The 27,827-nt window shown below is 36.0% G+C and overlaps 1 protein-coding gene across 4 annotated transcripts in view; it reads right to left on the bottom strand.

The window, feature by feature from the left end:
- The window catches only part of LOC149241405 (calcium-transporting ATPase 5, plasma membrane-type-like), a 293,316-nt gene extending 269,708 nt beyond the window's left edge, over positions 1–23,608 (bottom strand). The window contains exons 1-3 of one of the 4 annotated variants that reach the window (XM_089373955.1): positions 23,460–23,608; positions 23,189–23,295; positions 22,879–23,064 (exon numbers count right to left, since the gene is read on the bottom strand). In XM_089373955.1, the coding sequence (XP_089230081.1) occupies positions 22,879–23,046 (168 nt within the window). In that variant the 5' untranslated portion in view covers positions 23,047–23,064; positions 23,189–23,295; positions 23,460–23,608. Of the gene's footprint in view, positions 1–744; positions 931–1,057; positions 1,541–22,878; positions 23,137–23,188; positions 23,296–23,459 lie in introns of those variants that run through there. The other 3 variants (XM_089373954.1, XM_089373953.1, XM_089373952.1) reach the window with 3 other exon arrangements.
- Between the last annotated feature and the right edge of the window lie 4,219 nt (positions 23,609–27,827).

Genomic DNA, 27,827 nt, shown 5'->3' with positions numbered 1-27,827 from the left:
CCTTTATCAAGCTTTATGTTTTCACCCTTACCTTTTTGGTGGCAATTGTATTAGACTGTCTTAATATTGTTTGTTTTGTCACCCTGCAATACACCTACTAGACTCTCTTAATACAATTTATTCATCACCCACCAATACAACTAAAAGCATTATAATGCCACTATATGACAATATAATCAAAATCAACTAACAAATAAGCCATACAATTATAATCATTAGCATATTGGCAATAGCATCAAAATTAATTAGAAGCATTATAATGCCAATATGACAATACAATCAAAATCAATTCAGAGATACGCAATACAATTAAAATCAAGAAGAAATTGGCAATATAATCAAAATTAATTTGTCATGCTAACATTATAAACAGATAAAAAATTGGGTTAAGTTGGTCAGCTCATCATATTTGAGTAAGAAAAAATTAAATTGCAAAAAGCAAAAAACAAAATTAATAGTCCCATAAGCTATTAACATTAATTCCTTTCTTGCCATTATTTTTTCAATAAAAAAATTCTTAGAAGATTAGATTAACTTGAGTCAGCTCACTCATATTTGAGTAAGAAAAAAATTGAATCGCAAAAAAACAAAAACCAAAAAAAATTAACAATCCCATAAACTATTTTAAATCCTATAACTTAGAAAAAGTAGATTTATCCTCCAACGAAACACACTCAATATTATATCCAACGTCCCGGCTCACACTGCTCAGCTGATAAAGAAATTAAATGAGTGGAGACTTACCCTCCATTTTCTGAGGCTCTCCCATGGGGTTTTCTTGGGCGGGATGTCGAAAATATCGTCCCGCCCTTCGTCTTCGTCCTCACCGTTCTCGAATCGCTCGTAATTCTCCCACGAAGGAGATTGTCTCGGGGACCATCTCCGCGGGTCTCTGGAATCGCCAGAGCTCATGACGATCGTTTGCAGGCGCTGGAAAGATGACAGCGGTCACAATAACGCAAATGCTAACCACCTCCAATGTAAATAAAAAGCTTTCCTTACTATTCAGTGAAATCAAAACTAATGCCGCCATTTTATTTTCTCACTCCCTCCCTACCTGTGATGTACAGGTTGCAGGTTCGATTCTCGCACTAAAGCTTTAAGCATGACAAAACCCTTTTTTCTTCTCCCCCGCGATTGTGGTTGAACTCGTACTCAGAGATCCTGCGGCCTCTGCTATCCTCGATAAAGTGGGCTTTTTCAGTGAAATTCCACTCAGCTTGCCGCTTGAATAAAAGATTCCTTTTATTATCAAAAACAGGTTCTTTCCATACGGCAAAGCATGGCCTCGAGCCCTGTTTCTGGTTAATGGAATGTATTCTTAATTTGTTTCGTACTTTAGGGAAGAGGCCAAACAATTTCGACTTTTGCTTTTGGCGAAGCTTCCTCGAAGATGCATGATAGATTTTATTCATCGCGTTCTAGGTGTAAATGTGGGGCGCCCATTTTTCTTTTAGGGACGCCTTCGCTGCAAAAGTCACGGAGAGTTTAATCGAAGTGACAGGGATGACTCGGATGAGCGGCTCCTTCCATTTGTTGCAGGGATAGTATCGATGAGTGGCTTTGGTCCGGACGGAAATGAAAACGAATGGAATACGGTATCCTAAATTTATCCACTTGGTGGGCCATTTATCTGCGGTAAATTTTCATCACGTAGTCTAATGACTTACAATTTTATTTGGAAAATAATGGAATAAATTTGTAAAATAATGGAATTTCCAAAATGATTTTGATAAAATTTGGCGGAATATTTTGGAAATTTAGATTACAATGGATAAACTTGAGGAGTTTGGGTGTCTGATATTTTTTTATGGAATTTTTTGGAAATTTGGATTAGATTATAGAACTTAAGGATTTTGGATATCTGATATTTTTGATAGTGTTAATTTATTTTTACTTTGATTTTGATAAAATTTGGCCGAAATTTTTGGAAATATGAGATATGACTCTCAAACTTTTGGATTTTGGGTGTCTATTTCATATTTTTTTATGGCGTTGAATCCATTTTCACCTTGAAAACAATTAAAACACAATAGTGTTGAATCCATTTTCACCTTAAAAAAAGACTAAAACACTTTCACATTCAAATTTTTTTGAAAAATAAATAATCAAATTTCAACCAAAAATATTTGTCCAAGCAAAATTGTGGTCTCCTTAAACAATGCCTTGAAACATGATGGGCCTTCAATGCATCATTGGAAATGTGTAGGTCAATGTTGCATAGACATTGTAAGCTATGGATATATAAATGGAATTGATTATGGGGTGATTAATGTCTTTATTCAGCCAAGTTGAATATTAGCACAATCACATTATATATATATATATATATATATGAAATTGATTATGTGGTGATTAATGTATTTATTTAGCACTATTGAATACTAGCACAACCACATTATAAATGTGATCGTAAGTTTATTTGAATGTATAATGACACATATTTTATAAATGGTTGCATATATTGAAAATGATTTTTTTTATTTAATATTATTTTAAACCTTTGTGTTATCTAAACTTTTAAATTATTTTAACTTTTAATAAATTACATATTTTTAAAAATTACATTACTTATTTTTATTATAATTATATATTTAATAAAAATGCTTTAATTTATCTGGAGTAAGACATCCACTGGTCAGTTAAACAAACCTTCACAACCCTAACCCAATGCAAACACTATTTAGACATATGACTAAAGTAATTTTGAAATCAATGTTATTATCATTTCATAAAAGTCTCACTCATATATCATATCAAGCTAAACAATTCATATGATATATAAACAATGTGAATATAGTTATTTATGTTAAACCCACATGGGATGTGAACAGTCATAAATGATAGAACAGTGAATTGCATTTCTTATTAACTTATATGTACATTTATAATACATTAGAGTGACTGTTGGATTCCATATTCCAAAGTCTCTTGGACTCCCTTTGATTGTTCAGCTTCCACACCAACCCTTAGAGGATTAGGTGTCCAACATTCCCTCCTTAATCTGAAGGGGTATGTATGAGTCCAAGAAGAGAGACATAATACAAAATTTGCAAAATTATGCATGGCAGCACTAGGCTGAATGTGTTTTTTGAAATGTTGGCATAAGGTGGTGGTTTAAAGATGACCACCGACATTGGAAAGCTTAGTGCAATTCCTAGAACTCTTCCAAATCTGGCAAAACGTTGAAGTCTTCTGTGAGAGGAAGTGCTCCTTAATGCTTTGAAGAGCGATACCTTCAACCTGGAAGAAGGGAAGTCTACAACTTGCATAAAATGGGAGAACCCCAACCTAAAAAGGGAGGTCTCAACCTGCGGTGGTTTAAGGATGACCATCAACTCTAGAATGCTTAATGCAATTCCTAGAACTCTTCCAAAACTGGCAAGAAGTTGAAGTCTTCTGCTAGAGGAAGAGTCCCCAATTCTTTGAAGAGGGAGAAGCTCAACCTAGAAAGGGAGGTTTCAACTCCGCATAGATGGTTTAAGGCTAACCACCAACCAAAGGCATGCTCAAGGGCATCTCTGTCTCTGGCTACAACTCTGAATCTTGTATGGCAGGTTGTGGCTCAAGCTCGCTTGATGTGGCTTTCAAGCTTGTATATGACCATCACTTCCCCCCTTGACAGATACAAGGTGAGAAGATGAAGAGATCTCAACTACAAGACTTTTCAATTTTCGAGAGCAAATCCTGTTGTATGAGTGAAATATCTTCTTGGTTGTTGAAGCCCGTTGCCAAGAAGCGATCCATCTAAGATGAATCTTTGTTCTTAAAGGAGGCTTGTTTTTGAAGCATCTGTGTGAATGAGTGGTTTTATGACAGTGCTCACATGGATGAAGATCAAAACAGTGATCTTTCATATGGCCAACTTGGTCACAATGTTGGCATTTAACATTTTGTTGTTGTTTTTGTGGAAGAGGAGCAGAATCTGAAATAGAGAAAGGTGAACTGTCATGAAGAAACCCAACACTCTGAAATTTGATGGGCTTTGAGTAATCTGGAATATGAAAGGAAACCTCCTTATCATATCCAAGACCTGTTTTGTGCTTGTTATGGACAAGCTCTTCCTAAGGTTTGATTGTTGGCTTGGGAAGTGTAAGCTGGACTTCTAAATTTGCATGCACATCTGCTCTTGAATCAGCGTCAACTTTACTGTCTTGATTAGTTTTTGCATTTTGATGGGAGTCAAATTATGACTCAAAAAGAGAATTGTTCTGAACAGAAACAAGTCAGATAGGGGATCGTTCTGAACAAGAACAAGTTCAGAGGGATGCATTTTTTGTTGTAACTCATCTCTCTGTAACTGTGATTCAAGTTGTAAAAACTCTATCTTCTCTTGTGCATTTTGCAAACAAGTTTGAATATCAGAAAGAGTGTCTTTGTTGATTTTAAGTATGCTTTCAGCAGTAGATACAATTACATTTCTCAATAACTCTAATAATTTTTCAATTTGAGCCATAACAACTGCACCGAATCAATAATCAATGTACAATAGTTCTTAAGGCAGACTATACAAATGACTAAAGAATCACAACTTTCTTAGCGTTGGTTTATCCCAATTTAATGCAACACTGAAACTATCTATGAATGCACTCACAGGTAATGTTCCTTACGTCTAGTAGGCCGCACAGGTAAGCAGTCAGTGGCTGCAACAACAACGATGTTAGCAACTCAACTCCCCATGACAAATGACTATTGTGCAGGGTATCTATTCCTTCTATATTTTATTCTCACGGTGGTTGAAGCAATAAACCATATCTACTTTGAATAAGTGCTAGCAACACCGACTTTGACTCGAGACCCTCTAGCAAGAAATGGGTGCGCTCTCTCATGGGAGTGTGCTAGTTTTTTTTAGAAGAAAAAAGTGAAATATATTCATATAAGAAGATTACATAGTGCAAATGCAAGAAGCATATGCAGAAACATTCATATATGGAGATTACATAAGCAAATGCATGAAGCATATGCAGAAACGTGGACTGAGCCACAAGCAAATCTGCTAAAACAGATCCCAAATAAAGCCCCGAAAGGCCAATATTGCCCCCAAGACAAGGCAATCCAACTATAAGGTGCAGAAGAGGCACCAAAAAACCAAGCAGATAAGCATCTGAAGAAAGAGCAGCAAGATCTCACCGCCCAAAATGGAGGGAGAGGCACGAAATGAGGAAGAGAGCAGCAAAAGAAGCCACTCCTTCCCCACCCCCTCAAACTCTCCACCCGATTCAGACGAGAAACAGAGGAAGAACGTTGCCACAATCAACCGCATCTGCCTGTAGAAAAGACCAACGGGGACATCCATAGGAGCGGCACGAAACAGGGCAGAGGCACCACTATTCCCTCAACACTCCAAAGGATATGCCGTGGCCAGAAACAGACCTAACTGCCGCCAAGAAGGGGAAGACCCATCGGAGCAGAGGCGTCACCGGGGGCAGAGGCGGCAAGGGGAGCCACCTCGCCCTCGCTTAGAGAAAACTAAAGACCAGAAGACTTCAGCCCTCCTGCTCGTCGCTCCTGCCCGCCCTCCTGCTCACGCTCCTGCACGCCCCTTCCGCTTCTGCGCTCCGCCCCTGCTTGCCGCTTCTGCTCGCCCCCTCACGCTACTGCGCGCCCTACCGCGACTGCTCGCCCTTCCGCTCAGCCCTGCTCGCCCCTCCTATTCACGCTCCTGCTCGCCCCTTCCACTTCTGCCCACCTGCTCGCCCCTGCACCCCCTCCTGCTCACGCTCCTGCACGCCCTACTGCGCCTGCTCGCCCTACCGTTTCTGCTCTCCTGCTCCCATGCCGCTACTGCCTTCTGCTTCTGCCCTCCTGCTCCCCAACCGCTTCTGCCCTCCTGCTCACCCCTGCACGCCCTCCTGCGCACGCTCCTCCCCCCTGCCTGCCGCTTCTGCTCGCCCCCCTGCCTGCTCACCCCTGCTTGCCCTCCTGCGCACGCTCCTCCCCTCCTGCGCACGCTCCTCCCCCCTGCCTTCCGCTTCTGCTCGCCCCCCCTGCGAGCTCACCCCTGCTCGCCCTCCTGCGCATGCTCCTCCCCTCCTGCGCACGATCCTCCCCCCTGCCTGCCGCTTTTGCTCGCCCCCCCTGCCTGCTCACCCCTGCTCGCCCTCCTGCGCACAAAACACACCCCCCCTGCGTGCTCACCCCTGCTCGCCATGGGAGTGTGCTAGTTTATGCAAACAGTTCTTGCATAGGCTTAGACACAAGTAATTAGAATCAAATATTTGGAAAATCCCCCAACCTTGGTCTTCAATCACTTTGAAATGCAGCTAGTCATTCGAATTATTCGCATGTCCAACCATGCTTCCATTGCGCCACAAGCTAACAAGCTTGCTATTCATGAATTTACCAAAATTCGGCAGCACATTTTGGAAAACAAAACCGTTGAGAACACCTCAACCAACGATTCAAAATGACTCCTTTCCAAATTAAATATGAAGAACCAAATGCAATATTATCCACTACTATCCATGCAAAAACACTTTTATGCTTCCACGGGCTTGAACCTTCCACTGCACATTGAATACTACTAAAGTGCTACACGAAAGCTTGGTCAGGTATATGGTAACTTGAATTGTCAATGTACAGACCCGAAGACACCAAGAGTAATAAAGACACTCAATGACATAGAGCTACACATTCACTGCCATTTGATTTCAGCTTGCAGATAATGCCTAAATCCCCTAATGTGGTTGATTCTCTTCAATAGCCGTTGTAATACCAACGAAGTTGTTAACAATCCAACATTGTCTCGAGCAACAAATCAAAATTCTCACTATTTGTTTGGACCATATTTATGAAATTTGGTGCCCTCTAAGAAGAATGGATGGCTCAAAGCTGAAAACGATTTCCAAATAAGAAGCCTCGCAGTTAGGCAGCTGCAACTCAATGACTAGACGATGGTGTTCTACATAACTTTTCTTTATTCCTTGCATAGGTGACGGGTCCAAATGGTTTCCAGTTACACGCCAAATACAATGGAAAGGTTCTTGGTTTACCAAGGATGCGAATCGTGCCCCTATACATCCAAGATTCTTAAATTATTCGTCGAAAACTTTGAAACGGAGTACGGATAGTTATACTGGCGAAGAATTATTGGTTTGGTGACCCATAGCCCAGAGGTCCTAGGAATTGATACGATCGAGGACGGTGATTGAATATGAAAAGAATGCAAATACTGAGTAGTTCGAATAGAGGAAGGATATGGAGAAGAACTTGATTTCTATGGCCAGAAAAGTTGAGAAACTTAGAGGAGAGCTTACAAATTTTGAAAAGTGAGCTTGGGTTGTTGCTGGAACCACAGGTGGACCCTACAATTCAAAACTTGGCACTCCAGGTGTTGGGTCGGCAGAATTCACCATTGAATCAGAGCAAATTCCAATTCCAGATTCCTCTGGTTCTCTGATGGGATCTGGAATTGCAAGTTGTTACAATTATTCAAATAAGCCCATAGAGTCTACCCATTTCTTGGACGCTTGCAGTCTCTATAACCGGCGTCTGAGCAATGGTTAAGACAGGAGGAGCGCATTCAATGAGAGGAAACCCGATGGCCTCTAATATCATGTTAGGACAAATAAGCGCACATAGGCATTTTTTGCGAGCACCACAAAGAAAAGAAATTGCTCCAGGCTTACAAAGAAGTCAACAGGGTAGTAGAGAAATATTTAACATAGCTTACTCATTGATCAGACAGACCTTCAAAGCGGAAGCGTTATTAGGGTCAATGAGACTGCAAATAAGGGTAGAGCAACATAAACATTCACTCTGTCAGGGAAATTCTGAGACTTGGGAAGAGCTAACTGCAAAGAAGCGGTAGGTGAACCAAAACGCTCAGGCTTATTCAAGAAAAAACGTGTGCTCTGATACCATGTTAAACCCACATGGGATGTGAACAGTCATAAATGATAGAACAATGAATTACATTTCTTATTAACTTAGATGTAGATTCATAATACATTAGAGTGATCGTTGGATTCCATATTCCAAGGTCTCTTGGGCTCCCTTTGATTGTTCAGCTTCCACACCAACCCTTAGAGGATTAGGTGTCCAACAATTTAAATAGTAGGTTTGGAGTATGCTTTGAAATTGGTTTTGTTTAGCTAAGAGCTCGTCTTCTTTGGACTTAAAGGAAACAAGTTAATGACCCAAGACCCATAAACATCTGCAAGAGTCAAAGTCTACCCCCTTATGAATTATCAATGGGTAATTCCATGGGGGGTGGTTTTCCTTGAATAAGAATGACTAGTTACCATACATTTGCATATAGCAATCAACAATGGTTGCCCCCACTATTTGTTTGAAACTAAATTATGATAGATTTTCCACTATTTAAAGACAAAAATTATCTAAATAACAAACAACATTTATATAGCGTTTTTCATGAAGTGTTCCAATTATCTCCAAAAATACTTAGCTAGCAATGCCATTTTTCTGCTACCTTTACATCTGAAAAAATGCAGCACATACCACTCATTATAAGATCCAAGGGACAACACCCTTGGTAACCTTCCAAGTTCAAGGGACAATGTTCCATCTTTGAAAAAATTTGAATGAGCTTAACCCAATTGTTGAATTGTATCATCAAATGCACAACACAAGGTTAATGGTTGGTTTTGTGGCTAAGTTTTCTAACAACCCTAATCTATAATTCGACTAAGGATGACCAAAAACTTCTAAAACATCTAAGGGACAACATTATTAGTGGCCTCCCGTCTACTAAAGCGAGATCGAGACATTGTGCCCGAGGGCTTAAAAACTTCTAAAATCATACAATGATTAATGTTATCATCGATAAAGAAGGCATTTGCTAATCCTTTTTCTCTTAATTGAAAATAATGAAGTAATGGACCCATTACCCAAGTTGTGCTTCTTGTCTTGCACAATGTGCTAAACATACTCTGATCTTAAATTCATGACTCTTAAAATATTCAAAATTGATCTTAAATCCACGATTATTAAAAAAATCCAAAAATATAAATGTTACATTGTTCACTTTGATTTTAAACCCATAACCCTTAAAATACCTATGAGAAATAAAGTTAAGTGAACCATCACACTTGTAAAACTAAACTAAATCATATTCATAATTTAATAGCCCAAGTGGTTGAGAGGGTTTAATGATAACCTCCCCACCCAAGTTCCATTTACAAAACATGACTATGCTCAAAAATAGATTTTATATATGACTATGCTCAATATTGACAAAAAAATAAAAATAAAAAAAAAATAAAAAAAATAAGGTTTCTATTGATTTCCATTCTACATCATAGAATCGGAGAAAAAAATATAACCCAAACTTTTATATTTTACTCAATTTGAGCTCTAAGCTAAGGCTGGCTATAGAGCTCTTCCCTTAACTAAAAAGTTTCGTGAACCACTCTGTACACTTATAGTGGTAAACATTCATCTATACATATGCTTGACCATATGTACGTCTATTTATATATGGTGATCCCCACAATAACTAAGGTAAGCAATTATCACCAAAATAATGAGTTTTAACATAGAGATGTGGTAAATGATGTTAATGGATTTGATTGGTAGGTAAATTGAAAATGTTTGTTTAAGGTAAGAAATTATCACCAAAATAATGAGTTTTAACATAGAGATGTAGTAAATGGTGTTAATGGATTTGATTGGTAGGTAAATTGAAAATGTTTGTTATTTTTAGTTAAAGATTAAATTCTCCAAAATATATGTTAGTTTTTTTTTTTCAAAATATATGTTAGTTTATTTGTAAATTAGCATATTTATGTAGTTTTTATCTAATGTTCTTGAAATTTACTTTTCATTTTCATGTTTAAATGAAAGATACAAGAAATGATATATAAAAATATTGCTTATTGTAATTAGGTTTTAAGGCAAATTTTTAAATTATTTTTTCAATTAAACACTTTACAATTATTGTTATTTAATTAAAATATAGTTATTATAAACTTGTGAGAAGTATTTAATTTATTAGGTTTTGATTTAAAAGGTTTATTAAAAAATTCTTAACTATTATTTAAAATATAAATAAATAAATAAATTAATTAATTAATTAGATAATATTGAGAAAATATTCTGATTGTAAATATTAATATCAACCAGATATAAATGGCTATACTATATTTCTGCTAGGTATCTGCTTCACTCTTTAATAGAAGAATAAAAATGATAATAAAGATCTTAAGTTAAAAATTGAAGAAATGGTAACACTATGAAAATGAATTTTTATTATGTATTATGTCAAACACTAATATTCAATAACAAGTTAGTGTAGTAATAGTAATAATTAGTGCACCTCACTCTATGTACCTTATCTACTTTATAATTTTATTCCTTACTTAGTCTATGTACTTTGTCCACTTTTATGACTTTATGTTCCTCACTTCACCTAGAATTTTTATTATGTATTATGTCAAACACTAATATTCAATAACAAGTTAGTGTACTAATAGTAATAATTAGTGCACCTCACTCTATGTACCTTATCTACTTTATAATTTTATTCCTTACTTATGTACTTTGTCCACTTTTATGACTTTATGTTCCTCACTTCACCTAGAATTTTTATTATGTATTAAGTCAAACACTAATATTCAATAACAAGTTAGTGTACTAATAGTAATAATTAGTGCACCTCATTCTATGTACCTTATCTACTTTATAATTTTATTCCTTACTTAGTCTATGTACTTTGTCCACTTTTATGACTTTATGTTCCTCACTTCACCTAGAGGGAACTCTTCCACCCAATTTCCACATCAAAGTGATATTAATGTCCTCACTTAGTCTAAAGATATCTCTTCCATTTCTTTTTCTATTCATTATCCTCTGCCATTGTTGAAATGAACCGCTACATGATAATTTTTGTTTATAATCCAATTATTGTAGAATTTAACTATTGTTTGCACAATTTGCTTGGTGGAAAATTGTCAACTACAGGTTCAATTGAATGGTTCAAATGAAAATAACACTAAGAGAAGATGAGAAGTTCCAGATGACCTTATCAGCGCATACAATTTGCTTCAATGCAAAAGAATGTTGTATGTAGTTTCAATTGCTCCCCCTCATAAAATTTGATTAAATGACTTTTATTATAAATAAAACAACCAAAAAGTGAGGGAAACTTCTAAATGTGTTCAAATCTTGTATAATTTGCTTTTTATGTATTTATTATTGTGATAATATTGATTTGGTTATTGATGGGTTTACCATTTGTGGATTAGATGTCCAAAATTAGATGTCCAAATATTGTGAAACCCATGTGTGAGCATGTGATAATCTTTTTTTAAGGCTTGAAGAACTCTTTTGTAAAGTTCCTTAAGTGTTTGGCTAGCTTGGCCAAATTGGCCAAGGTGAATGAGGATATAACTTTGAAAATTGGTATTTTAGTAAATGGTTTCCATGGTAAAAATATCTTATGCATTTTGTGATTGCTTTGTGATGGTTGATGTTATTTTCTTGATATGGGTTTTACATTTGGTATCAAAGAAGTCGAGCATGTTCTCTAGCAAGAATATTTTGATGATGGTAGTCATGGAGAAAGCTAATGGTATGGGAGGTGTGAGTGGCTTGATGATGAGAACCATGGAGAGACTAGATGGTATATGGGTACTGAAGCAAATAGATGCATGTTCTCTAGCAAGAATATTTTGATGATGGGAGTCATGGAGAGAGCTAATGGAATGGGAGTAGTGTGAGTGGCTTGATGATGAGAACCATGGAGAGAGTAGATGGTATATGGGTAGTGAAGCAAATAGATTCTTCAAGCATCGCATGGTTGGACATGCAATTGTAAGCATTTGTTTTCGAGTTCTAATTTGACATGTAAATGGGCATCAAAGAAAATTTTATGGGCTAATATTCACAAGTGGGTTAATTTTCCATGTTTTTTCCAAAAAAAAATAATTAAAATATATATATATATATTGCAAAAAATTAAAAAAAAAAAAAAATATATATATATATATATATATATATTGCAAATCTCCATTTTTTCTAAAAGTGATATGCCCAAATTTTATACTATAAACTTTTTTACTTTAAAATCATCAAAATTTATAAAAATCATACAAATTCATTTAAATCTGAATATTTTTACAAAAATATTGCCACCCAAATTCAATTTTGTATATTATGGAATGATAAGATTTGTCAAATTTTCTAAACTATAAGATAAATTTACATCCTTAAAATTTCACCTTATTAACTTATAATTGTAAGATTTATTTTGATATATACCCTAATTTGATGAATCATTGGTGTAAACTTTAAACACATACATAAGTGATATATGGCATGATGTAAATTTTAAACACATACATAAGTGATATATGGCATGATGTAAACTTTAAACACATACATAAATGATATATGGTATGTTGTATTACTAGATACTAGTTAATAAACCTGGAAGAAAATAGGTGATTATTCAAATTTAAATGGTGAAATGTTAGATTAACTTCACTCAACCCTGGATGAGTTTACCATTGGTAGCTTAGTGACCTAAGGTACTGGAAAATCCATTGTATTAACATGTGGTAAAAATTATTCGAAAGCTTCCCGAACTCCATTATAAAGTACCTTGAGTAGCATTTTCTTGGTAAAGGGTTTTCAAAGTATAAATTTCTTATGCATTTTGTCATTATTGATGTTAGTGTTCTCAATCCAGGTTTACATTTATTGATGCGATAAAAAACAAATTTAATAAAAGTGCAAAGATGTTCATTCATTTGTTTTTGTGTAAATTTTTATTTCAAATATTTAAGTTAAAATAATTATTTTTATTTAATATATATATATATATATATATATATTATTTTTATTTTAAAAATTATAATAAAAAAATGAAATTTAATAAGTGATTTTTAATTAGTAGTTGAGTCTAGATGTATTACATGTTATAATTATTATTTATTAATTTAATTTATATTTTGTTGTGCTTAAGTTAGGGTCATGTTAATATACATGTTGGACAAAAGAACAATCTACTCAATAATCGGATGTTGTTATTAGGGTTGGATTGTGTGAGATTTTGTTGAGGTTGGACTCTCTATAGGATAGTGTAATCCCACAATTGGCTTCCACCTTCAACCTCTCCCATGCCATATTTTGAACTTTAAACTCAATGGGTATTAAACCCACAAACATAATCTTTATCTAATCAATAATTTAAATTCTAATACATTCACTTGGCCTAAAAAATAATTCATAAATTCCATCTTTTATTATAATAATTTAAAAAGTATATAATAACATTTTAAAAATAATAATAATAACATTGAAATTTAGGAAAAAAACAAGCTATCTTAAATCATTTTTATTTTATTATTCAAAGCAATTGAGAATATTAATTTTTTAAAGAGCTTTTTAGGAATGTTATGTAATATTTTCTAGACTTCTTCTTCAGTAAGATCAATGTGTGTGTTAATGTACATTCAATTTCTACCAAATTCTTTTTCACTAACATCTAAAAGTGTCGTTGTTAAACCTAGAGGCTCATTTCACAGTCTAGTATGAAAAAGATGTGTAATTATGTTTTTATTCAACTTGAAGTTGGCATGTGTCTATATATATATATATATATATATATATATATAAATGAAAAAAAATTGTAGAATATAATAAAAAACAAAAATGAATATATGTGTTTGGTTTGTTGAATTAAACGTTCTATACAATATCAATAATCTCACTCTCAATGGTCATACTAATGAGAAATTGTAAAAACATTTCACTCTCACTATCAACCATAAAGAAAATAATTCACACCAGATATAATAAAATCAACATAGATCCATCTTAAGCACGGATCTAACATGAGCGAGAGAGATCAAATTTTTTCACATGCAAACTTCTTTGAGTGTCCAAAATTTATTGAGTATTTTTCATTGTTTAAGTTAAATTTTTGAATGCTCTATAGAGTACATAACTTAAACTTGTAAGCCCAAAAAATCTTTGTTGGATTTCAAAAAAAAAATATATACATATATATATATATACCTAAAAAATGACCAAATTGTAAAACAAAAATCAAACAATATAATATATATATATATAGTTGAAGTTAAAATATTTTGCATAACATGTGCATTTAAACATTTTATCCAGGCACATTAAAATTATTTTTTTGTTATTAATAAATTTAAGTATACATCAATATTAATTTAAATTAAGATATTTTATTGCTCACTCACATTGAATATTTTTATTATATACAACATTAAAATATTTTCTTTTAACATTTTTTTTACATCTAATTGCTTTACATGAAATTATGTTACATCATATGGAAAAATAACTAAACATGCATAGCATATTAAAAACAAAAACGTATACACTTGTTTGATTAAAAGTATTATAAAACATTAATAATCTCACTCTTACTAGTCATACTAATGAGAAGTAGTAAAAATATTTCACTCTCACTCTCAACCATAAATAAAATATTTCACACTGGATATAATAAAAAAACAAAAATGAATATATTTGTTTGATTAAAAGTATTATAAAACATCAACAATCTCACTTTTAGCGACCATACTAAGGATAAGTGGTACAAATATTTTACTCTCAACCATAAATAAATATTTCTATGTCCATATAAAACAACATAATATTATGTCAACTTTATGGAGAAATAAAATAATTTAAAATATATATATATATAACAATTGAAAAAAAAATATGCTTAAAACATTTCAAGCAATCTCACTATTTTACGCCCATATAAATTTTGAAGACCTTGAATCCATTTTATACATTCAAAAATGCAACTTAAACAATGAAAAATTACATGTGGGTTATATATATAAAGCTTTGAAAGGATCAAATCTCTCGAGGTGTAAACATTTTATTTAAGTTTTGCACTTTAAAAGAGGTTTACACCTCAAGAGATTTGATCCCTCTCACTGGTATGTGCGTCTTTCAATTTTTTTACTTTACCTAGAATATGGTGTGGGTCAAATGAATTAAAAGAGTAAAAGGAAGTGAATTCAAATAAAGTTAATACTTTTTTATAAAATAATAATTTATTTTTAATAATAATAATAATAACATGTATTTATTAGTTTTATTAAATATTTGATTTTATATGAATGAGATAATTACGGGAATGGCGTTTTGTAACAATGTTATAACTAATTGATTATGAATCATAAAAAATCTTTTATATGAATTTTTTTATGTAAGTTGTGAGCATTATTTATTTGACAAATTATAAGTTTCAACATATCATCATTTTATGTTAATTAGACAATTACAAGAAGGTGGTATAGTAATGGTTAATTTTCTTTTTAATGTGTGGTTCACGGATACCAGATATAGGTGGACACTGCGTCCACGAAAACTATCCTAACAGATCCACTCGAAGGGATCACATCCCACCGACACATTAGCAGATCCTAACCCCAAAGCATCGAGGAGAATTGACCCTGTGACCTCTCATTAGCAAAGTGTTTTTAACGATATGGGAACTTAATAGTTATTTTGTTACATCATGTACACTTTTTATCATTCCATAGATCATATAATACTAAATATTTAGTATATTTTACCATAAAATGTTTCAAGGCCAATGTTAAATTTAGTAAATTTTCCATGAAATATGTGGCAAGCCAAAAGCCTATGTAGGAAATTTGGAATAGATCTTGGAAAAGATGCTCATGACAGCCAACTTAACATCAAAGATCCAAAACATATACCCTCGATCGAGGTGAGAGATGGTAGTGAACAATGGTGCGATTCGTGCCTTTGCCATGTCATTGAAGACTGGGCAGGGCATGTGGGTACGAGGCTTCCCACATTTACTCTCTCACATGCAAAAGGTGTCAAAGGGAATGAATACCTCTATCCGTCGGCATTTGGATAGGCATGCAAACTTGTTTTTCGGTTTCTTTGCAGGACGCATGGAAGGGTTTTCTGAAAAGGGCCAACTTTGTCGTTGGGTTGTCTGGGGTCCTATGGCTTATGCCTAGAAACTCGTTTACCTGTTTCAGTATTATGCCAATTTATGTACTTTTGCATCTCTGTAATGTCATTTTTATTATTGAGTCTCTAAAGGGTTGGGTTGTCAAGTCTAATCCCTTGAAAATCCTAAAATACTTTCTGCATGACCTATTCTAGGATGGTCTTGAGGGGTTAATCCTATGCTTCCATTTTGTATTCTATATATGGGCACTTGGTATGTTTTGGATCTCTGTGGTTGGAAGTCTTGAGCAAAACAAGGTGAAGTGGGAAGAAATTTCTTATTTGGTTCGATCTAATGTTTTATGCCCCATTGCAAATGTTCTTCTAACATCTACATGGCTACAACTCCATTCAGTCTGGTGGTATCCCCCTCTGAGTTGTTTACCAATTTTGTGGTTAGTTGCTTGGACGCGTCCACTGAGGGGCGAGATTTTAGGGTCAAGTTATTCTTGCATTCCTTTGTTTCAATACTACGGGTCTCAAAATATGGCTCCACTGGCCTCGCTCCAACAACGAAGGGCAAGGGGCAGTCGAGGTCACAACAATAGTCGTGGGAATGGAAGGGGTCATCCCTAATCGAGGCCAACCAGGGGAATGGGCCGCAAAACTAGTCAAGACCGCATTAAAGAAGTTACTGAATCCTATCGAACCAACACACACCCTCAGGCCCATAAGATAATATCGAACTTGGAGAATGAAGTGGGACAGCAAGCAACAAATCATGAGTTGGAGCTTTATGAGTGGAAAGCTCTCATCCCAGATCCTGGACCTACCAGAGATCGTTTCACCCAGTATCAACAAACTTCATATCTCTTTTAAATGACAAAGACTCTCTGGGCAAAATCCTTGACCTCAACTCTTGCAAGAATCTCCGAGCCAGCAACAAAATACCAAGAAATCCATCAGGAATTCTCGCTTATACAATGCCAGACTCAACAATACAATGTTCGCTTAGCCCACATAGAGAAGCACATTCCATGCATCCCACATATTGAACTATAGGGATCCAGTGCCAAAGACCCAACACCAATAGAGTCCTCAGATGATTAGTATGCTTTTAAGTCTAGTTTGGATAGTCAATTTTGTTCTGTACAGATGAATAACAGGTTGTTATGGTTTTTCTGGTATACCATCAATATGTTGAAAATGGCAACAAGAAATGCTAAAAATAGAATTGCTATAAATAGCAGTTCGGGTACCAGTGTTGGACATAGCAACAAGGAATGAAAAATGGAAGTGCTAAAAATAGCATTTCTTTAAATAGAATTTCAGGATGGATTCCAATTTTAGTTAGTCCCTGAACTAAAATTGAGAAGTAAAATTTGAATTTGATATGAGCAGTTGTTTGTAAAATAATTAATTAATTCATCTTGAGTTAATTAGTTGTAGGAAATCAAACATGAAGTGTATGTGGGGACATGCAACAGTTTCTCCATTAATTGAGGAATTTATCCATCAGTTAAAGAGATAAGGATGAGTTGTGATTTGAGTTGTAATTAGTTAGCTCAGTTAACTGAATTAAGTCCAGTTAGATTAGTTCCAACGGTTTGTTGAATTAATTGTGAGTTCAGTTAGTTAATGCTTGCATGCATGTAACTGTTGCACTTCAGATAACTGAATATTCTCTCATAAATAACTCATGCATGTCAGTTCAGTCAGAGACCCAGTTGAGATCAGAGGAAGGGACAATGTACTATCAGTTGGAGGATTTTTCCTATATAGGAAACTCATCCATGCAGAAGGAATTATCTCCTTCAGGTTTGTGCAGTTATTTCTGAGCCAAGTGAGCAGTGTGAGGTGGGAATTCACACAAGTGGAAGCACTGGACCCCAGGAAAAACTGCGCAAGGAAATAGGAGGCTTGGAGGGCAAAGGAGAAGGTTGTGAGAGCCTTTGACTGTCTATGAGTAGTATTGTTTAATTGCAGAGAGAGCATGATAGCTTGAGAGTTGATTCTTTTTGTAACTTGAACATATTTCCACTTGTATGATAATACAGAGATTGGGATTTTAGGTTGAGGCTTTCCCCGTGTTATTTCTTCTGTGTTATGTGTGATTTATTTCTCATTCTCAGTTATATGTGTTCTCATTGATCTTGCTGAATTCGATTAAGCTTCCGCAAAGTTTGTTGTAGAAGTAGATCTTGTATTTTGTTTTAGTATATTGCATAATCTATTGATCTACAGTGGGAATTTCTACATGTTATCAGAGCCAGGTTATCAAAGCGAAGAACAGTATACAAGAAGGGAGAAGTTCGAAGTTTGAGGTTCTTGAATATAGAAATCAAGTTCTTATCACATCTCAATTTCACCAATGGCGTTCAACGGTTTAAGACTCGAGTATGCCCTTGATGGCAGCTCGAATTATATAGCCTGGAAGGATCACATGGAAGCAGTATTAGAGGACAACGGTCTAAAGGACTTCATTGATCAAGAAGTCCCCAAGCTAGCAATGGCTAATGCTACAGAATTGGCGGAATGGAAGAAATGTGTGGCTAGAACGAGGAGAATCCTTCTAGAGGGAGTTCAAGACCACATAGTCTCGAGTCTCCATGGGAAGGAGAGACAGTTTTCGATGTGGAAAAAATTGAAAGATCTATATCAGAACAGCAGCGATCAGAGGAAGCTGGCGATGAAAGACAAGCTTCAGAAAATCAAGTGTGAAAAGGGCGACACGATCTCTACATATCTGAACAAGCTCACCACCTGCAGGGATGAGCTTGGAAGTGTAGGGATCACGACAGTCGATGATGACACGGTGAGTCTTGCTCTCCTCGGTCTTCCTAAGAGCTGGCATAGCTACCAAGGCTCGGTCAATGGAAGAGAGAAACTGCCAGATTGGGAACAACTTTGTTCGGATCTGATGCAGGAGGAGATAAGAAGAAGCACCAGAGATGGTTCTTCACCCAAGGAGGATGAAGAAAACTGCGCCTTAGCGAGTAAGGCAAAGAAAGGGAAGGAGAAAGATTCTCATCCCAAATCGAGTTCTTCCCATGGTGGGAAGAAGTTTGACAAATCGAAAGTGTGATGCTTTCATTGTCATGAGGTGGGCCATTTTGCAACAAATTGTCCATTGAAGAAATCCAAGATGGGATCCAAGGAAGGATCTGAAGGTGAGGCATTGGCCTCACAGTTCGAGTTGGATTTCACGCTCTTTGCATGCATGGTTTCATCCATGGTGGGATGTGGTTGGTTTCTTGACAATGGAGCTTCTTTCCACATGACTGGCGACAAGTGTTTGTTCAGTACCTTGGACGAGAAAGATCTCCAGATACTCATAGCGATGGGTAATGATGAAAAGTATAGTGTCTCAGGTGTATGCACGGTTGTTTTTCAGAGGGAGCATGGAGCTCGCATTACCTTGACCGATGTCAATTATGTACCAGGACTGAAGAAAAATTTGGTGTCGATCATAATGATGGAAGACAAAGGCTATGATGTAGTCTTCAGTAAGGGAAAGGTTTTCCTTCGACACATCACCACTAGACAGGTGAAGCAGATCGGTTCACGAGTCAAGAACTTGTATGCTCTTGAGGTTCAAGATGCATGCAAAGCCTTGAGGAGCAAGGCAACTGATGGAGACTTGGTGATTGAGAGGGAGAGTACATTACCTCTCAACATGCAGCACCAGAAGAAGTCTCAGACAATTGTGGAGGAGCCACAATTGGTGAAGCAGCTTTAGGAGGTTGTGGAGCAGCCACAACTAGAGAAGCCGAGAGGAGATTGAGTAGAGACATCTACTCATGCAGAGACCTCCAGTAGGGGGAAATTTCGAGCCAGGTGGGCAGAGGGATCACATGCATCCATACCTCCAAGTCGGAGGTGGGGCGATGTGGAGTGACAGTCCCAAGAAGGTTGGAATAGGGGTAGGATCATTGAGGTACCCAATCTCTTTTATTAGACCTTGCTACGAGAGGCCCGATGAGGAGTAGCAGGACTGGCTGAGTGGGTAAAGACAGATGCAGATGGAGCAACAAAGAGAGCTACAGTGCAAGAATCCCAAGACATTGCAGAGCTAGCAGGCTGCAATAATGCGAGAGGCACAGGAGTGTTGCACCAGTGCATGATGGCACAGAGAGGTGTGCAACGATGTGAGATGCATGGAGTGTTGCAGCAACTCAGAGGTCAGAGAGGGAGCACTTTTCAAGGGCAGAGGGAGCTTCAGCATCAGAGGATGTTTCTAGCCCAACAGGGAGGTCAGTTGGGAGATTTTTTGTTTCTAGAGTTGTTGCAGTAACAACAACACTTGGAAGAAGCGTTGCATGCAGAACATTCCAAGGGTTCAGGATCGGGTTCGAGTTGAATGCCTTTCTTGTTGAGAGGGAGTGTTGAAAATGAAAACAAGAAATGCTAAAAATATCATTGCTATAAATAGTAGTTCGGGTACGAGTGTTGGACATAGCAACAAAGAATGAAAAATGGAAGTGCTAAAAATAGCATTGCTATAAATATCATTTCGGGATGGATTCTAATTTTAGTTAGTCCCTAAACTAAAATTGAGAAGTAAAACTCGAATTTGATCTTAGCAGTTGTTGTAAAATTATTAATTAATTCTTCTTGAGTTAATTAGTTGTAGGAAATCAAACATGAAGTCTATGTGGGGACATGCAACAATTTCTCCATTGATTGAGGAATTTATCCATCAGTTAAAAAGATAAGGATGAGTTGTAATTTGAGTAGTAATTAGTTAGCTCAGTTAATTGAGTTAAGTCCAGTTAGATTAGTTCCAACACTTTGTTGAATTAATTGTGAGTTCAGTTAGTTAATGCTTGCATCCATGTAACTACTGCACTTCAGATAACTGAATATTCTCTCATAAATAACTCATGCATGATAGTTCAATCAGAGACCCAGTTGAGATCAGAGGAAGGAACAATGTACTATCAGTTGGAGGATTTTTCCTATATAGGAAACTCATCCATGCAGAAGGAATTATCTCCTTCAGGTTTGTGCAGTTATTTATGAGCCAAGTGAGTAGTGTGAGGTGGGAATTCACACAAGTGGAAGCACTGGACCCTAGGAAAAACTGCGCAAGGAAATAGGAGGCTTGGAGGGCAGAGAAGAAGGTTGTGAGAGCTTTTGACTGTCTATGAGCAATATTGTTTGATTGTAGAAAGAGCAGAATAACTTGAGAGCTGACTCTTTTGTAACTTGAACGTATTTCCACTTGTATGATAATACAGAGATTGGGGTTTTAGGCTAAGGCTTTCCCCAAGTTATTTCTTCTGTGTTATGTGATTGATTTCTCATTCTCAGTTATATGTGTTCTCATTGATCTTGCTCAATTCGATTAAGCTTCCGCAAAGTTTGTTGTAGAAGTAGATCTTGTATTTTGTTTTAGTATATTGCATAATCTGTTGATCTACAGTGGGAATTTCTACACAATAGGAGGCACAAAGACGTTGAAGTTTACAATGCTTTGTTAGACATTCTCAAACTCTTTAGAATTTGGTTGGCTTATAATGTTGTCAGATGGCTAACAAACCTAGTTTCTCGATGGGCAGGTTAAGGCCATTTGACCATGGATGCTATTTTTGTAACACCTGCCTATTTTTGAAAATGGAATGGAAAGGATCTGCCAAGCTTACAAAAAAAATTAAAATTAAAAACAACTTATAAATATAAAAAGAATGTGATGCAATAAAGAACATCAAGCTAACATATTACAAGAAAGTGGTCAAACCTAATTTAGAAAATCAAAGTATCCCTTGTTTCTAGCTAGTCACAAGAAGTAAGAAAACTAACATTGCTAAGAAGGAAGAAAACTAGCGTTGCTAAAATAAGAATCGACTCCCACACACTATATAATGAAATTGGGAGTTCCACAATTTTCAAAACACAATGGATGTGAGGAGTGTGTGAGAATTTGTCATTTTTGTGATATTACAAGGGTTGAAGATGAAAAACACTTTATCCTAGAATTCGTTATTTATACTCAAATTAGATCACAACTTTAAAATATTTGTCACAATACCAACTTTCCTAATCTCCTAAGTCCTAATATTTTTTTAACTCAAAAATAATATTTTAAAGAAATCTAAATAATCTCTTACCTTTCTTATAAAACAATTTTAATCTCAATAAATAAACTTAATCATTATCATAATCCTTAACTCATATAACAACACACAAACTATATCGCCCAAATGAAAACAAAATTAAATTTAAAATAAGTCACATTAAAGAAATTATAATTTTCGTATTATAATTTTAATGTTACCATATACACGTGACACATATATAATTAAAAACATTTCTAATTAATTAAAATAATAAATATCTATTATTTACATAAATTTTGTTAAAAAATAATCTTAAAAATGAAATCATATATATTGAAATAGCTTATTTTTATTTTAAAATAAATATTAAATTAGATTATTTTTCCTTAAAAACAAATCTGGAAAGATTTAGACAATTCATATCTAATTTTTTTAAATAAATTTGAAATAAATACAAGCCCACATTGATTCCTAAAATTTTATCTATTAGAATACAACTTAGTAAATTTCACATTATATGAATAAGTAATTTTAAAAGTATAAACCAAAACCGCCTCCTCTTTTCATAAAACCGCATTTAAAAGAGTTTTTAACGTATGAATAAACATTTCTATACGTTCTTGGAAATATACGTCCTTGGTATCTCCCTTCGCTAAACTGTCCCTCGGCTTTTGGGCTTTTGGTGTGCAATTCAATTCCGGAAGCGTTCAATCGTTTTGACAAAAATTGGTAAAAACACAATCAATATTTCATCTAAGAACGTTATGCTTCCCAATTTACAGTGAATTTTAAAACAGTTCAGTCCTGATGGCAAAATCAGTCTGCCTCACAGTACATGCATATTTAAATCAAGAAAGTAAAATATGTGCAGACTCAGTCTGCCTCACAGTACATGCATACTTAAATCAAGAAAGTAAAATATGTGCAGACTTACCCTCCATTTTCTGAGGCTCTCCCGTGGGGTTTTCTTGGGCGTGATTTCGAAAACATCGCCCTGCGCTTCGTCTTGGTCCTCACCGTCGTCAAATCGCTCATAATTCTCCCACGAAGGAGATCGTCTCGGGGACCATCGCCGCGGGTTTCTAGAATCGCCGGAGCTCATGATGATATTTTGCAGGCGCTGGAAGATGACACCAGTCAACATAACACAAATGTAAACCGCCTTCAATGAAAATAAACAGCTTGCTTTACCATATGCTGAAATAAAAACTAATGTCGCATTTTCTCTTCTGACTTCCCCCTACCTGTGATGTAGAGGTTGCAGGTACAATTCTAAGAGTAAAGCTTTAAGAATGACTAAACCCTACACAGATCTTTAGGGCTCTGCTGTCCTCCGTCCACTCGGCTTCATCTGTAAAATTCCATTCCTTAGTCACTTAAACTATAAAAAAAGAGAATTATTTTATTACCAGAAAGGGATTCTTTCCTTGAACTGTAAGCATGGCCCCGAGCCCTGTTTTTGGTTAACGGAATGCATAAGGAGACCTAAACAGGAAGAAACAGGAAGATTGCGACCTTTTTCTTTTCTGAAAAAGACAAAGAGAATTCAATTTTCGCTTTTGTGAAGGTTCCTGGAAGAAGCAGAGGGAAACTTTGTAAAATTTGTTCATCACGGTTTCCGCATAGGTGCTTGCGTCACGGAGATGATCATTTCCCTCGGCCCTCCATTTGATTCGACTAATGGACTTTCGAGCCCGGTGTGTCGTTACAGTATCAATGAGTGTCATTCATAAGTCAAAGAGGAAAGGAAAATGAATGGAATTTTGCAGCTCAATGTGCAGTGTGCACACTTATATGCACGTGGTCGGCCACTTTATCTCGAAAGTGCAGAGCATTAATGCTCTGTGGGCCGTTGCATCGAAAGTGACAGTGTTATTTAAATGCATCCTTGTCACTGTTGTCACATTGTAAGGTAGACTAGTATAGGTATGCGTACAGTCTTTGGACGGTGGTCAATGCATTGAATTCAACTGAAGTTTTTAGTGAAGTTCACGAGACACAAACAATCTTACGAACTCAGATATCTAATCAACAAAATATAATATAATCAAGTTTTTCTCTCTAACAAAATTTTTGGCCTGAATTATGATAAAAAAGTTTGTTGTTTTGCGAAACTTTTTTTCACAAATAGCGTATATAGAGTGTCCATTTTTAGGTCCTTTTGAACATACTACGAATATTCTTATAGGTAGGATACCACATGATAAAATGTTATTTGGTTTCAACTACTTCCGCTTTACAAAAGAGACAAGTTCTTTCTTCCCACTCTTCCTTGGGAACTACCCATCTACCTATTTCGCATCTAGAATGATGGGAGTTGTGCTATTAAAATCTTAGTCTTTCCCTTGATTGCGACACTCAAATAGGCCTTTTCATTATGCAACCATGTTAGGTTGAAATTATTGACATATATTATTTTTTAATGGCCAACCTGTTTTTTCCACATGGTAGTCCTGAATTTTTCAAGTACCCAATTTTTTATTTCTACTTTAGAGTTAGGACAATCCCACCAATTGGTTCCCCATTTTCACATCCACTTGTCAGTACGCTTCCTCCAAGTTTTCTTCCTATGCTTTAGCTCTTCTCCCACAATCAACTTGGGCCACCGATGTTCATCCATGACATTCACCTTTCTTAAATACGTTAACAAATGAATGATTGCTAAAGCTTCCATTGGAAACAAACCAGTGTCTACTAGCAAGATCTCATATGGGACAGTTGATTTGACTTTAAGGTTACTAGTGATTAAGTGTTTTTGAATTATTTCTACCTCTCTCCATTTGTTGTCTGACATGTTTCTCCCCCAAACTTCACACCCATAGAGCACAACCAAAGTAACTAACAATCCAAAAAGAGTTTCTTGGTTTTCCAATCCCATAATTTTGCTTTCATGCATCTATTTTGAAGAAGATAAGAAGCTCTTCATCCCCCTTGAATCCTTTCATTTATGCATGTCTTCCAACGAAGCCTGTTGTGAAAAACAATTCCTACGTACTTGCACTCTTCCACTAACTCCAAGGATTTTCCTCAAAAATAAACCTAACTTCTTGTTTTTTCCGCTTCAAAGAGAATATCGTGACTTTAGTTTTGCTAGTGTTTACTTGCATCCCCACCTCTTGACAAAAGAGCTCTAGAGCCTTCAAATGCTCTTTCAAACCATGAGCAGATTCTTCAAGTAGAATAAGATCTTTTGCATACCAAAGCAACTTCACCACATATCCTGCCAATTGAACACCCTCTCCACTAGCATTGTTCACCCATTCTTCCAACTTATCAATATATAAATCGAAAAACGCGGGGGAAGAGGGCACCCTGCTTAACTCCTATGTCACTACCAAAGCATTCAGAAAAGCCTTCCTTAGTTCTGATTTTTGCGCTAACTTTCTCGTAAAGTTTATGCACAACTGCTCTATACTCCCTTGGAATTTTGAGCTCTTCCATTCTTCTCCAAAGCTTATCTCTAGGGACAGTGTCAAAATCTTTCTTGAAGTCAACGAAGCAGCAAAAGGCCTCCTCGCTCTAGACGTCCCAAATTTTTTCGATGAAGTGCCTAAGAGTGATGCAATGATCAATGGTAGAGTGCCTTGGCCTAAAACCAGCTTGCCCTTTAGCTCTTTTACCCTCTTTTTCTGCCCAGTTGTTGATTCTACGCTCCAACATGCTCCCAAACAATTTTCCAAGAAGAGGGTTGACCATAATAGTGTGGTAATTAGTGAGATTATTGATGTCTTCACTTTTGTACAAAGGGATAGCCACACTCGTAATCCATTCCACTGGAAAATTGCCTTGCTTAACCATATTGAATATCCTTTTAATGATTGGAGCTAAGGTCTCAACACCCCACTTTAAAAAAAAATCTTGCAAACCATCAATGTCTTGAGCCTTACCACTTGCTAAATTTTTTGTACCTCACTTGAGCTCCTCCACTGAGAATAAATTTGTTGTAGAGTTGATTATGGGGGGAGCACTTTTATCTTGATCTCTCTCATAAAGGAGATTTACATAATCTAACCACTGCACAATTGATATATTTTTGTTTGTTTTCCTTGTCTTTTGTTATAGCTCCCGCCAAAAACCTTTGGGGTTGTACTTTCCCAAAGAAATTAATTTATTCCTTCTCGTAGCCACGTAACTTTCTTTTTTAGTTTTAATCATATTTTTATACTTCTTTAAGGTTTCACTATTTGTCTCCTTTTTAAGCGACCTTTTAGCACCCTTGCATTCTTCATCATACCAAGGATTAGTTGGAGAAGTGTTTGAGGCCTCCTTCTCAAGTTGAGATCTTTTGCACACCTCTAAGTCTTTGTGGTTTAAAGGGATCAACATACTACTGCAAATGTCCTCTATTCCTGCACTATTTTCTTTGACCTCTGTGTTGTTTTTTGTCACTTGAGAGTGTTGTTCCAAAGCCACAACAAAGATCTCTTGATTTTCCTTGTTCATGAAGATTCTTCCACTTGCATGTGCTTTCTTTTGAGATTATTGGGTCTACACTTTCTGTAGCTCACTTGTGTGCATACCCAACTTAATAAAGAGAGTTGAATGGTCTGAGTTCATTTCAATAGGACAAGCCCCAATCCTGAAATCCGATAAATTACAAATCAAGCTCTGGGAGCATGTCACATAGTCCACTACACTTTGACCATTGTAATTTTTACATGTGATGTCACCGGATCTTGGCCAAGCTTTCATGCCATTAAAAATAACCATGTCGTAGAGGCTACATAAGCCTAACAACTCAATGCCAAAGTGGGACACGCTCCCATTCCCATCCTGAGAGGTTCTTGTCCATGCGTGATCCTCAATCTCCTCTAACCAAAGAAGGTTGTTGACCATATTCTCATCACTTCCCAATTGAATAGACTGATTGTTTTTTGTCCTAGCATTAAAGTCCCCAATTAACACTATATCTGCTAACATCCTGAAGGCAAAGGTATCTCTTTTCAAAGCACCAAAAGGGTCTTCGTTATCTAAATTTGCCTTCTTGTAAAACTTTGGATTTTTTGGGGAAAAGTAACATGCAACCAACCTGACTGTTACTTTGCTGCTAGTTATACTCAACCGTATAAATTGTTTATTTGGATCTTCTTTTTTCACTTTTACTATTCTGCCCCGTGACTTTCTTATTAGAATTGTGATCCCTCCGTGCCCTTTACCTGTTCCTGTTCCTTCATTCCACACTGAAACTTTATTGAAACCTTCATAATCTTGAACCTTGCAGCCCTCAAGCTCATGGGTTTCTGAAAGGATAATGATGTCTTTCCCTTCTGCTATGGGCCCCAATCCTAGTCCTCTCCTCCATGGAAAACCTCTACAGTTCCAACTTACCATGCTTAAAGACTCCCGGGGGGTCTCGAATCCCAATTTGTGATTTGTTAAACGCTCGTTGATTTGGGATTCCCCATTTTTCAGCCATGCCCACTTTCCTACTTCTCTTTTTGATATCACCTTCTCCCATTCCTTCCTTCAATCTTCTTATTGGTCCCATTTCAAGTCATCATCTAGATTAATGCGAGTGCCTCTAAGTAGCCCCCTATTTTTTAGGATAGCTATTTTGTCTTTTGTGCTTCTTAAAGTAACTCTCACATGTATATTCCTTCCGCTTTCTGATTTCCTACCTATCCTATTTGCTTGTTGAATATAACCTATCCATTTCAATTCGTCCTTGAGAAAATCCCTTGTTAAAATATTTGTTCTCTCTTTCTCTCCATAATCCTTCAAACCTTTGATGATGAAATTTGTGGCCTTGTCTTGTCTATCTTTTTCTTCTCTTATTTGTCTCTTGATTTGTCTCTCTATGGTTTCTTTTTGCTCAACCAATGGTTCTTTTACTATTTGAGCCGAAGGTTTAGCCTCTTCTATTTGTTGTCTTTTTTTTCCTTT

Source organism: Pinus tabuliformis, chromosome 8 (assembly GCF_031772625.1).
Source record: "Pinus tabuliformis cultivar Carrire ecotype Pingquan chromosome 8, CPIR1, whole genome shotgun sequence".
Classification (NCBI taxonomy): Eukaryota; Viridiplantae; Streptophyta; class Pinopsida; order Pinales; family Pinaceae; genus Pinus; species Pinus tabuliformis.
This window is presented reverse-complemented; position numbering and strand designations above follow the sequence as displayed.